Source organism: Ursus arctos, unplaced genomic scaffold, assembly GCF_023065955.2.
Source record: "Ursus arctos isolate Adak ecotype North America unplaced genomic scaffold, UrsArc2.0 scaffold_14, whole genome shotgun sequence".
Taxonomy (NCBI): domain Eukaryota; kingdom Metazoa; phylum Chordata; class Mammalia; order Carnivora; family Ursidae; genus Ursus; species Ursus arctos.
The window spans coordinates 63,108,817-63,122,368 of NW_026622808.1; the positions used below are offsets into that span (position 1 = coordinate 63,108,817).

The 13,552-nt window shown below is 48.5% G+C and overlaps 1 protein-coding gene across 1 annotated transcript in view; it reads right to left on the reverse strand.

Moving 5' to 3' along the window:
* The window catches only part of SRGAP3 (SLIT-ROBO Rho GTPase activating protein 3), a 243,204-nt gene that overhangs the window by 114,153 nt on the left and 115,499 nt on the right, over positions 1 to 13,552 (reverse strand). The window contains exon 2 of the mRNA XM_026501279.4: positions 11,758 to 11,950. Within this exon, the coding sequence (XP_026357064.1) occupies positions 11,758 to 11,950 (193 nt within the window). The remainder of the gene's footprint in view (positions 1 to 11,757; positions 11,951 to 13,552) is intronic.

Genomic DNA, 13,552 nt, shown 5'->3' on the forward strand with positions numbered 1-13,552 from the left:
CTCCGCACATCTTTTATGTTGTGGCTTAGCTCGTCAATCACCACTCATGTGTGGGGCTTGTTCCCGCACGTATTCTGTAAGCCCCTTGAAGGCAGGAACAATCTCTTGTACTTCTTTGTATTCCTTCATAGTCCTTGGCAGAATCCAATTCATTCATTCATTCGCCCGTTCACTCACTCGATCTTCAAATGTTTTTTGAACATCTGCCATGTTCTAGTCACAGAGGACTGAAAAGATGACTAGATGTGCCTTGAGAGTCTAGTAGGTAAAATTCACACACACCAAGAATTATTACGGCTATTGGTCAGAATTCCTCTAGTTGAAGTGACAGAACTCCTTCAAACTGTCTTAAGCAAAAATGATAGTAAGTGGGAGAAGGGAAAATTTAAAGGATCAAACATTTTAATAAAAAAATATAAAGGAATAGGAGGGGGCTGGCCTCAGCTAGATCCAGGGGCTCAAACGATGACTCCAGGATCTGGTCTTGGTCTCTCCATCTGTTGGCTCTGCTTTCCTCTCTCTGTGTTGGCTTCACTCTCAGGCAGGCCTTCTACAGACCAAAAATACCCCGGCTGCTAGTAATCCCAGTAGAAAGACAGCCTTTTCCCATCAGTCCACTAAAAGTCCTGGAATCACACCGTATTAAAGATCTGTGACCAAGATGATGCAGATCCGGTCACAGAACCACCATTGCTCAGGGGTGATTCACCGGAGGAAAAATCTCGATGACGTTATCAAAGAAAGGGGGAGAGACGCTAAGCAGAATTGAGTAACAGACGTCCACTCTGTTATGCCCTGTGAGGAACTGGATCCTAGAGGAGGGAGGGAGAGGCCAATCCTGCCTCAGGGTGGAAGAAGAGTCACAGGAACATTTGCATGGGGCCTTGAAATGCACGTAGGAGTTTGCCAGGTGGAAAGGGCAAAGATGGGAGCATCCTGCTGGCAGAGGGAAGCCTGAGTGTGAAGCTGTGAAGTCAAAACAGGACATAGATTGCTCTGGGGCTAATTGGCTAAGGCAGGACTGAGGGAAGGCACAGTGGAAATGGAGGCAGGTGGCAGGAAGGACCTCAGAGATCAAGGCTGAATGAAGGTTTTAAGTGGCCAATGATGAGATCACTGGGGCAGGAAGGCCAGGTGGGAAGCAGAAAAGCCATCCAGGTGAAGGGTAAGAGTTTATCCTGCGGCTTTGCCATAGAGCCACCACACGGCAGGTGGTAAATGTGAGTTTTTAGAGCTGGGAGAGCCAGCTGAAATCCACTGACTTAGAAGCTAGCTTTGGCTGATGCCAGCCCTGAGACAGGATAATTCCAAAGGGGAAGGACTACACCCATGGCATCACCTGACTGAAGCAGGATCTGCTTACCCATGTTGTAAGCCCCTCACCAGCTGGGTGAACTTGAGGAGTTAGTTAAACCTTTTCTTTCCTTATCTGTAAAACAGAGTTGATAAGACCTGCCTCACAATGGTGTCTTAAGAACTGAATGAGGTAATTCACTGGATGCTTTTAGCATCAAACCCAGCATATGATAATAATTATTATTGTCATCACTATTATTACCACTAGCACCTCACTAGGTTATTAGGAAAAATCCAACGACAGATGTATACAGATATACGACCCATGGTAGGTTTTCTATAAGTGTTGGTTTTCTTCCTCCCATTACTACCTTCTCCCTCTGCAAACTCTCATATATACTTTGAGACCTGATACAAATGGTCCTGGGACTCCCCCTCCACCCTGGGACAGAATGATTCACTCACTCATTCCTCATCCCTCAAAGTGACGGTGATGAGGGAACAGAAGGCTGGCTGAAGACAGAGCATAAGCTGACACCCCGCAACCTCCCCCTACCCACCACTCCTGGGTGGGACCTGTGTGACATTCTTCCAGGAAGCCCCCAACTATCTTAATGCTAATGCCTTGCTAGAGGGAAAAACAACCTTAACAATGGCAAGACCTCCATTATCCTGTGAGTCTTTTTTACTTTCTCAACCTCCCTTTTTCCTTACCCCCTCCCAACCCCATGGTATATAATCAGCCACCCCTCACAACCTGGGGCAGCAGCTCTTTCTGCCCACGGGTCCTATCCCTGTGCTTTAATAAACCACCATTTTGCACCAAAGACGTCTCAAGAATTCTTTCTTGATCGTCGGCTCCAGACTACACCCCACCGAACCTCACCTGTATTCCGCAACCTCATCAACAGCACACTGGGTCTAGTGTCCAGCAGCACCTCTGAGCTCCCCTTGAACCTGCTGAAAGTGTCCCTGGTACCAGGATGAAAATCTCTGCCTCATTAAGCAATGCCTGGCCAGCCTCATCTTCTCTTGCCCTGCAAACCCCTTTGCCTTGGTTTATCCATCCGCACGATGAGCTCACCGTTGTGTGTGCAGCGCTAGGCAGAGGAAGGGCCTGATCCACGGCTCCTCTGGTTGGTTCTTTTACCAATCACCTGAGGACCCTAAACCGGGGCTCACCCCATCTGGACTTCACACCTCTTATGTGTCAGGTGAGGATGATGACACCTTTTCTGACTCCCAGCTCCACCAGGGTTATGGGAGGATTTAAGCAGCTAAAGGCTGGGGAGGCAATTTGCAAAGTGTAAGGTACTATATAATCTTCAAAGGTTATTATTAACCTATTTGTCGAATGGAATGGAATCAAAAGTAATCCCCTGCACATTACTGCTTGTTAAAAATCTCCTTCATTACTGGGGCACCTGGGTGGCACTGTTGGTTAAGCATCTGACTCTTGGTTTCGGCACAGGTGGTGATCTCAGGATCGTGAGATTGAGCCTCACGTTAGGCTCCGTGCTCAGCGAGGAGTCTGCTTGGGGTTCTCTCTCCCTCTCCCTCTGTCTCTCCCCCCACCACTCTTTCACACGTGCTCACTCTCTCTCTCTCTAAAATAAATAAATATTTTTTAAAAATCTCCATTGCATCAACTATTTTTCATTTTTAGAATAAAATTTAGATGATATGCACATGTAGATTTATATAAAGCATATCATACATAAATAAACCACACCCTGGTTAACACTTCGGAAGTTGCTGATTATAGTCTCCGCAGATTCCAGGAAAGCTGGTACAGGATCTAGGAAAGGGCCCAAGGGCAAACGTGGAAGGAGAAAAAGGGGTTATGGCTGTTGCAAAGACCACTGTTTTGGCTGAGACTCCTGCTTTGAAATTCCTCCTAGCAATGAAAAGAGCAAGGTGGGAAATGAACAGAGTAGTGTTCACTCTCCAGGAGGAGTTAAAAGGGGCCCTGGGGGGTCTTATACGGGCTTTAGGATTTTTGCCATTCCTGCAAACCCACCATACTTAATAACTCCCTGTTCATCACTGTTTATTTTTACTTAAGTGAATTTATTTACAAAGGACTTTCCCTAGTCTTGGTTAAAATAAAAATTTTAAAAGCCAGCATCACTTGCCATAAATAGAAAGTGAGCTGAAAAAGTAGGTTCAAGGAAACCAAAACAGCATCGCTCAATCCGAGGCAGATGCGGGTGCCTGAGGTCCATTCTCTACTTGTGAAAAAGGAAATTAGAGAGGCATTAGCAACATACTAGTAACCAAACTGAGACCGTCTCCTTGAGCCAACCATGGAGGCTGAAAGAATTGAAAAGATAATTCAGTGTGTATGGTTCATGTGTTCTCAGTGATCCCACTCTCATTTTGAGGAACACCACTCTGGTCTAGCCATTCCTCCTCTTCCAGTAATGCCCACTTAAAATACCTGGCCTTTGTGCACACACCTCCCCAGATGGGAGCTCACATCCTCAAGGCAGCCCTTTCCCTGCTGGACAGCTCTAGCTACTGGAATGTTCTCAAGGTCAAGGTGAAGTCTGTTTCTCTGAAAATGCTATCCTTGGTCCTCACCTCTCTCCTTTATGTAGCCACACAAAGTAAGTCTATTTCCTTCATGAGTTTGAAGAAAGTATTTGGTAATATCTCGGTCTTTTCAGTTAATCATTCAAAAAACCTTCTATTATTGATCAGAGAGGGAGAGAGAGATGAGAAATGACCCCTTGCCTTCAAGCAGCCGGCAGGCTGAAGCGGGAGGACCAGGCATATGAACTAGATCATTTCTTGATCATCTGTAATAATAATGAGAGTGACACACAGATCACCATGGAAGGCCAGGGGAGGAGCAGTGGACTCGGGGCCTGGGCTCTAGGGCAGGGGTTTCTCAGGGGAAGTGAGCCCTTAGCTGGCCCTGCTGAGATGAGCAGGGGCTGGCCAGGACAAGGCACCCTAAATGCCCAAACATGGAGAACTGGCCTAGATGGATGGGTGGCTCTCAGGAACACTAAACCAGCTCAGAGAAGTGAGGGGATACCCAAAGCCATGCAGCTTGAAGCAGATTTGCATTTTGGGGCCAGATAAACCAAGATTAGAATTCTAGCTCTGCCGCTTATCTGCTCTGGCTGTGTGCCTCTGGGAAAATTCCTTAATTTCTCAAAACCTCAATGGTTTCAACTAGAAAGACAGAGAAAGTACCTGCCTCAAAGGTCACAAATGTTTACCACAAAGTTAGATGAGGCAATGCATGCAAGACACCTAGTGGCTGGGGTGCCTGGGGGGCTCGGTTGGTTAAGCATCTGCCTTCGGCTCAGGTTATGATCCCAGAGTCCTGGGATCAAGCCCCAGGATGGGCCCCTGGCTCAGCGGGGAGCCTGCTTCTCCCTCTCCCTCTGCCGCTCCCCCTGTTTGTGCTCTCGCTCTCTGTCAAATAAATAAATAAAACCTTAAAAAAAAAAGACACCTAGTGGAACCCTTGGCTCAAGGTAATGTGGCTGTGATGGGTATCTGAAAGATTAAACATTCTGCTCAGCACAGGCACCGAGTGCTCAGGGAAGATCTGGCTGGAACCCGTACGGGGAGAATACCAGCTCTTGGAAAGTATTACTGGAAAGCTATGGCTAGTGTGATACTAGTCATAAGAACAGTAGTAGCTATGAATGAGACAGGAGTCCCACCTGGAGGATCTTCCCCTTTATCCCCAACTTGTTATAAGCAAACCTTTTCATTCTGAATCCTCTCCACATTTACAGGCTCAATTTACCTACTACAAAAGTGCTTCTCTGCTTAGGATTCACCTGAAAGGCTAAATCTAAATTATAGCATCTTTTTAGGGAAATGCTACATCTGTGAAAAAAAGGTTATTTGCTCCCTGGCATCCTCCTTCCCAACTGCTCTGTGAAGCTGAGAGCTATTTCAGACCTTCTCTACATAGAATATTAAACATTATTCATTAGCTAGCCAAGCACCTCCCAGTTCTTTCCAAAATCTGACTTTCCCAATTTTAAACACATTTGAATAGAATTCCTTGCAGCTTTTTTTTTTCTTCCCCACAGCTATCCAAATAATAGCTACCAACAGTTAACCTGCTGGAGAAAGGATTTTTCTCAGGTATATCCCCCGGAAGGTAAGAGATACCGCAGACTAAAGGCATCAGAACGGAAGAGGACATCACCTCACACAGAGCATGTGGGGCTAATGTTCCAGATGGCAATCTGGGGTTGGGCTAGGACAGGGCTTTTCAAACTGGGTCCCAAGGAGTGCTAGTTCGGTGAAATGTTAATCAATATTACAGGGGAGAAAGAATTCTATGGTCAAATAGCTTTCAGAAAGAAGTCACCAGGCTTATTTATTGCAAAACTTCTCAGAGCCTTCTATATCCTAATGTGTGTCAGGAATCTCAAAGAGGGGGGAGGGAGTGGGTAGTTGCTCCTCACTGCATTCATATCCACCCCCCCCCCACACCCATCTAGACATCTCAATGTATCGGCGTCTTAGAAAACCCTCCTCTGGAGGAAGAGAAAGTGTTAGTTCCAGCAAACCTCTGGCTTCCTCGAACTACCCAACTTGTTTGGAGGACAGTCACCTACCCTGAAAGGCAGGTTTTAAAAGCCCCTGGTGTGCTGCCCCTCCCCACCACCACACTCCTGCTCAGGAAGGGCCCCTAGTTCCAGGTCTTGAAGAGGATAAGCCAACCTCAGGCTAGGGCTGGCTGGGAAAGAGCAGTGGGTTATAGGTTTGACTCTGGGGAAGAAGAAGGTTCTAGAAGGCCAGCGTGGCCTAAAAGTAAGTTGTAAATAATTTATCATCTGGAAAATCATCACAATGTGTGCTCATACACAAAATAACCTTCAGAATCCCCTGGAGGGCGTGTTAAAATACAGATTGCTGGGCCCTACCCCTGGAGTTTCTCGTTCAGCAGGTCTAAGGGGAGGCCCCAGATTTTGCATTTCTTTTTCTTTTCTTTTTTTTAAAAAATATTTTATTTATTAATTTGACAGAGAGACAGTGAGAGAGGGAACACAATCAAGGGGAGTGTGAGAGGGAGAAGCAGGCTTCCAGCCGAGCAGGGAGCCTGATGCGGGGCATGACCTGAGCCGAAGACAGACGCTTAACAGCTGAGCCACCCAGGCGCCCCTAGATTTTGCATTTCTGACAAGTGTCCATGTGATGCTGCCGGTCAGGACTGCACTTTGTAAAAGGGTGCCCTAGCATCTGTGGTCCCAATTCCCCAGGCAGGGACAGCACTGTGAAGCCCACACTCTGTCCTCTCAGCAACACTATGCCAGGCACAAGGAGTGGGTGACCCTTTGTGCAAATGGCCCCACCAAGATCCTAAGGCAGCCAGAAGACACAAGTCCCCCTCCCTTCCTCCCACCAGCCCCACCCCAGAACAATTCTAATCACCATCTGATGTTCATTCGTTCGTTCAACAAACAGTGCGTGCCAACCATATACCAAACCTGGTGCTGGGTGTTCAGGACCCAGGTCAAGAGCCACCCTCTCGCCATCTCTGAGCCCATCGCCCAGTGGTTGCCAAAAGGGGGACAGACAAGAACACAGGCGAATTCAGCACAGGATGGCAGCTTCTGCCTCACTCTTCTCAAGTACTTCTGTTGAGTCAGAAAGGGAAGACAGCCTTGATTCCTGTTTTCCTCAGTCCTACCTCTGAGAGACTGCCCAGCACTGCCTACCCCTCCTCTGCTCCGCCATGCCCCTGGCAGTCATCACCACCACCTGCACAGCAATAATCCCACCCACCTGCTCCACTCGTGCCCCCTTCAATCCAGGGTCATCTTTCAAAAACAGAAATGGGGTCATGCTCCCCCCTACTTACGGTGCCTCAGTGGCTTCCCACACTCCCTCACCACCAGTTCCAGCAGCACCGGCCTCTCCTCCTCTCCTGCTGCCCCCAGGGCTGCCCTTTCTCATCCCTCAGGTCTCTGCTTCAATGCCACTGCCTCCAGGTGCCTTCCCTGACTGCTGTTCGGCTCAGTGTGGAGGATCAAAGAGGGCTGCAAATCCTTTGACATGAGAAGGGTTTTCTTTTCTATCTCCTTGAAGCTGAGCTCAGGCTGAGAGGTGGTGCTGGGCCAGTTCCAGACCTTGCCTTGAAGACTGGGGCTTCCCCCCTGCTCTCTCGGGGCCCTGAGCTACAGTGTCAGACACCCAGCTGAAATGCTAGGTACAGAGGCCCTGACACCGCACAGGGAAGGAGGGCACAGCCTTGCAGCCATCCCCACCAAAGCACCAGGCACATAGGTGAAGCCATCTTGGACCTGCCAGCCCAGAACAGCTGCCAGCTGAAGACCACTCAGTGATGGCAGTCAGTGCCATATAAGGCAGAAAAATCACCTGACTGAGCCCTGTCCAAATTCCTGACAGCAATACTTAGTACTAAAATGTAGAACCACGGTACTACATTTTTGTACTAAGTATTGCTGTTACACAGAATAGATAACCAAAACATTCTGCATTACATTTATTTCCATCACAGCACCTCCTGGGCAGTTTATACACACACACACACACACACACACACACATATGTGTATACACACACACACACATATGTGTGTATACACACACACACACACACACACACACACATACATATATGTATACTGATTGCCCGGGCAGATAAAGAGCAAATGGAGGAGCACTGCACTTAGAATCAAGAGACCTGAGTTCTTGTTACAGACTGAATGTCTGGGCCCCCTTAAAAGCAGTATGTTGAAACCCTACACCGGGTGTGTTGGTGTCAGGTGGTGGGGCCTTTGGCAGGTAATTAGGATTAGGGCAGAGCCTTCATGAATGGGATTAGTGCCCTTAGAAGAGTCAGGGGAGAGCTTGCCTGCTCTCTCTCTTCTCTACCACGTGAAGACACATGAGAATCAGCGATCTGCACGCCGAGAGAGCTCTCACAGAACCCGGCCATGCTGGCACCCTGGCAGGGCTAGACTCATGGGGGCTGAGCTCCCTATAGCACGTGATTCAAAGAAAGGTTCAGGTGATGGCTCTGAGGGTTTACCTGAGGCAGGTCAAGCATATGGAGAATAATACCATCATCATCTATTTCTTTTCTACACACACTGAGGACCTCTTATTTTCCTGGACTGTGCTGTGTGCTGAAACACCAAGATTAACAGGACACAGTCCCTGAGCTCAGATACTGTCCCTTCTCTTGAGAGGGGGCATGCCCACAGTTGGTAAGGTTGAGGCAGGCACCCAGTCTCTCTGGCCATGTCCTTTGAACTCTGCCACCTGCTTGCTCTTCAGGCCTCAAGGTTAGAAGTTACTACCTCTGAGTTTCACCCAGTGCTTCCTCTGTGTGCCTGTAATATTCTGTATTTGTTGATTTTCTTATTTAGCCAGTATTTACTGAGCACCTATGAGGTGCCAGGCCCTGATTTATCATAGGAAACAAGACAGGCAGTTCCTGCCATGGTGGGATTTCCCACCTAGTAGAAGAGGGAGATGAACAATCAAACATGAAAGAGAAAAGAAAAGAAAAGAAAAGAAAAGAAAAGAAAAGAAAAGGAGAAAGAAAGGAAGAAAGAAACAAACAAACTATCAAATGATTGCTCTGATGGACTTCCAGCTTCTAACATGGTAAGAAATCAGTTTGTAAGCTACGTCGTCTATGGTACTTAGTTACAGCAGCCAAATGAACTAAGACAGTTCCCATCCCATCTCAGCCACTCATTTGCTGGGCTATCTTGGGCAACTCAATTCCCTCTCTAAACAAAATCTCTCAGCCAGAGTAGGTTTTACAGACCAAGTACATTTCCTCCCTTCCTTGCTCCTGCTCATTCACAAACACCCCATCTGTCTGGCACTGGGCCCATTGCAGTGGGAATAAAATAACAAGATCTGGGCCCTGCCCTCAAGGCCCTGAGAGGCTACCTGCCAGAGAGATGGACACTCTTAAATGAAGTAACTGTAAGACGGCAAGACAAGCCTTCTCTGGACAGCAGGATGAAGGACCCAGAGCCCAGCACAGATCCTGTTCACTAAGCTCCAAACAGGCAGCCAGGGGTCAGCACTGGTTGGCCCTGGGGTCAAAGGGCAAGTCCAGACATCCCTTAGAGACTCCTGCTTCCAAAAGCCACATTAGCATCGTGCAGAGGGCCTATGCCAGCTGCACTGGCCTGGGCCCACGCCCTAATTAGACTTTCATAGTGTGTCAAGCAGCCTGCTTGGCCCGACTGCCAGCTGGGGCTCCTGTTCCGTCTGGTGGCCTCTGTTTAATGAACCCATGAAGGGCTGGCCGAGCTCATTACAGGCGATGCGAGGGAACAGGGGACCCCCACCCACGCTCCCCCATAGCTCCGCCTTTCCCCCTTTCCCCCATGTTCACACTGAAAATGGGAAGGGAGGAGACAGGCAGGAGCTGAGACCACAGCCTGACCACACAGCCCTGGATGGCTCCAGTGACAGCTCAGCCAGAGACAAGGGTTTCCGTGCATGTGTCTGTATCTCTGGTTTTAGGGGAGCGTTCAGATCCCATGACTGTTCTCAGGCTGCACCCAGCCCTTTCTTATCTCAGGCCGATAAGTCCAAATCTTTCTCTTTGCAATGACGGGTCCACAGACATGTCTGGACAAGCTGCTTTCTCAGAGATTCCTGGCCCTCATCATTAAGATAGGGCAGTAACCCCCACCCGGCCCCAAGTGCTCAGTTACTACTCTCAATAAACTGTCATGGCTGTTGTTATAACTAAAAGGCCAGAGAAGGCACCAAAACTGAGCAGCATTTGCTTCTGAGTGGCAGGGCTGCATGAGTGACTTTTTTCCCTCCTATTTTTCTGTATTTTCTAAATTATATACAATGACCATTTTACTTTCATCATTTGGAAAGAAAAAAAAAAAGAAAATTTTCTCCAAAAAAAAAAAAAAATCTAACAGAAAAATGAGATTATGTGTGTGGAAGGGCCTAGACAGTGCCTGGGAGGACATTATTAATAGAAGTTTCCTCCTGCAGGCTAAGTTTGAATAAATAAGATTGGGTAGAAAAAAAAGAGTGGTATTTGTGAAGATGTAATAATGCTTTTTTGCTCTTTGATAAAGCAAATTCCACAAAAGTGAGTATTCAAATGCTGTGGCACAAACGAAGGGAAATGTTTACAGAAGTTTAGAGGAAGAGGGCTCCCTGGCTGGAGCAGAAGGCAAAAAAATATAGGGAAGAGGGTGGAAGCAAGCTAAGGTCCACTTACAAGTGAATAGAGAAACACAATGCACTGTATACATCCGATGGAATATTACTCAGCCTTAAAAAGGGCATCAGCTACAGTATGGGGTAAGCTAGCAGACATTAGACTAAATGAAATAAGCCAGTGACAAAAGAGCAACTACCATATGATTTCACTTCTCTAAGGTCCCTACAGTAGGGAAATTCATAGAGACAGCAAGTCGAATGGTGTTTGCCAGGGACTGGAGGGGGAAGGAATGGGGAGTGTTTGATCAGTATGAGTTTCTGTTTCGCCAGATGAAAAGCATTGTGGGGTCATATTGTAGTGATGGTTGCACAACAGCATGAGTATCCTTCATGCTATGTAACTGTACACTTAAAAATGGTTTATATTATGTGTGTTTTACCACAACTTTTTAAAATATAGAGAGAAAAACAGGATCGGACCCAGAGGGAGGAGTGGGTCAGGGGGTTGAAGCAAGTTGCTGATCCCCTGTGGTTGAGGGTGACTGGCTGAAGAGATGACAGGTGGAGGAGAAGGTCCCGGGAGTGTGGCAGAGGGAGAGACAGCTGCAGAGTGGCTCCCTGTCCTGTGAACACTGTCCCCTGGGGTTGCTACCTCCTACCTGCATTTGGGAGGCTGGCCCCAGTGGGTTCAGGGAAAAGAGACTCAGAGGCAGCCATGTCAATGCCTGAAGGGATCGGAGCTCACAAACCCAGAGTTTGGAGTGTGAGAAATCAGGACCCAGAGTTTGTGTATTGTAAATAAATGAGGCAGAGAAAGAGCCCCGGGCCCTGGGCACTGATCCTCCAGGGGAGTAAGGAAGAGGGATGCACTGAGCATCAGTTCCATGGAGAAGAGATTCTGAGATCCCTGTCCCGAGGGAATTGGGAAGTGCGCTGGTTGACCCCCAGATAAAAGCATTCAGTTGTCCTGAAAGGAGGGGGGAGGTCACCTTGGCCCAAATGAAGACTAGCGCAATGCCTGGTACTTGGTAGGATAACAGCAACAGCAAGGACAATTTACTGAGCATTTACTGTCTGCCACAAGCACTGTTCCATGTGCCCCATTCATTCCCCGCAGCATCCCTATGCGTGAGAACTATCTCTATCCTCACTTTCCGAGGAGGAAGAACTCAGGCACAGATGGTCTGTAACCTGCATTCCCAAGGCCTGAAAAGCACACCGTCTGCCTCCAGTGAGTCTTTGCCTGCTTTCTGCTTTGCTGCCTCCCCTCGGCCCACCCCGGCCCCAGCCCCCTCCTCACTTGAACTGGTGCTCCCGGGAACTGCGGATCTTGGAGGAGAACCGCTCGGCCAGCTTCTCCAGGCTGCGGGAGTACTCCAGCTCAATCTCAGCTTTCCGGCGGAAGAACTCCTGGAGGTCCTGGAGCAGCTGCAGCCGGGACTCGGACTGCTGCTCCAGGCATTTGAACTGCTCCACCAGCTGCGTGCGGATCTCTGTGGGCAGAGGCAAGGGGCAGCGGGCGTTAGGCTGTGGTGGGCACTGCGGCAGGACCCACCCGGCTGACCTAGGGCCCCTGGCGCAGGCACTGCGATTCCTGCAGCCCCGTCCCCACCACCATGCCCACCTCCCCCCCCCCCCAGAGCCTCTCCGGGCATTGGCACAGAGATCTGGCACATGCTGGCTTTTGTCACATGGTCTAGCCCAATGTTTCCCCAAGCTGAATCATGGCATGTCACCACCACGGCTTTTGCCATGTCCATGTGCCGCCAGCATTATTTTTTCTTCCATGTGATCTAGTCAATTGGCTCGCTTTTCTTACTGAAATGAACATATTTGAAGTGAAGGGTTTTGTGTCACTATAGTGAAGGGAAAACCAGGACCAGGTGCCATCCTGCTACAAGAAAATGAATTCAACAAAAACAAAAAGGTTGTAAAATTCTATCTAGAGACTACTGCTTACCAGAGGCCCTGAGCCCAAGCTCCCTGCTCTCTATCAACAAAAGGAAAATGGGAGCATGCAAGCTGCTAAAGACTTTCTCCAGATGCAGTCAGGGCTGAGAGAGGCTGAGAAGGGGATGCCGGGGGCTCTTGGGTTTCAGTGTTACTTAAGGCCACGTCTGTGTTCCACGCTAAATCACCTTGAGCTCCATGCATAAACATCTCAAGTACCCCTAGAGGAATGTCACCCACACTTCAGGAAATACTGACAGCAAACCAGGTCTGTGCAACCAGGGCAAAAGTTCAAAAGCTGGGGAGGTGGAGATAAAAATCACAGGCAAATCCCAATAACTACAGCCAACCTCATCTTAAAGCTCGTAGTGTTGTCACTGCTGTTGTCACTGCTGCTGTCACTGCTGCTGTCCCTCTGCTTTAACTCATTCCCGGCCATCCCACAACCTGCAACACATCAGTCTCCCCAAAGCATTCTGCTCACACCAGCTCCCTGCTCAAAACACTCCACAGCCCCTTTCTGCCTGAGTATTAAGCCCAACTCCTTAGCATGGAATTCAAGGCCATCCACCACACAGCCACAAATTTCATTTGTCGGGATTTACCCCCAGTAGACTCTCGAAACCATTCAAACTAGTCCTTGAAATGTCCAATCCCACCTGCATAAATGGGCACCTGTCTGAAGTGACAGCCAACACCATCTTAGCATCCTTCAGAGAAGTGGTCTTCACAGGGGGCAGTCCTACCCTGGGGTACACAAAGGCTTCCCCAGGGGTATGCAGGCAGGAAAAATACAACGGAATCAGTTGAAGATCCTGTTTCCATTCCCCACTCTTCCCTGCTCTGCCTAACAATGTGTCTCAGTCTAGATGGCATGACTGCTCTGCTTCCCCACCTCCCTCTTCATATTGGTCCTTCTGCTTGGCAGGAGAAAGACTAACTTCTTCATCCAGAATCTGACCATGGTGTAGTGCCCCTAAATGTCGAGATATCTGGGTGCCAAAAAAATTTGACAATTTAGAATGTTGGTGTTAGCAGATCTTCCTTTGGGATCCTGAACCCTTGCTACTCCAAGTGTGGTCTGTGCACCTGCAGCAGCATCACCAGCGGGCTCATTAGCAAAGCAGAATCTCAGACCCCAACCC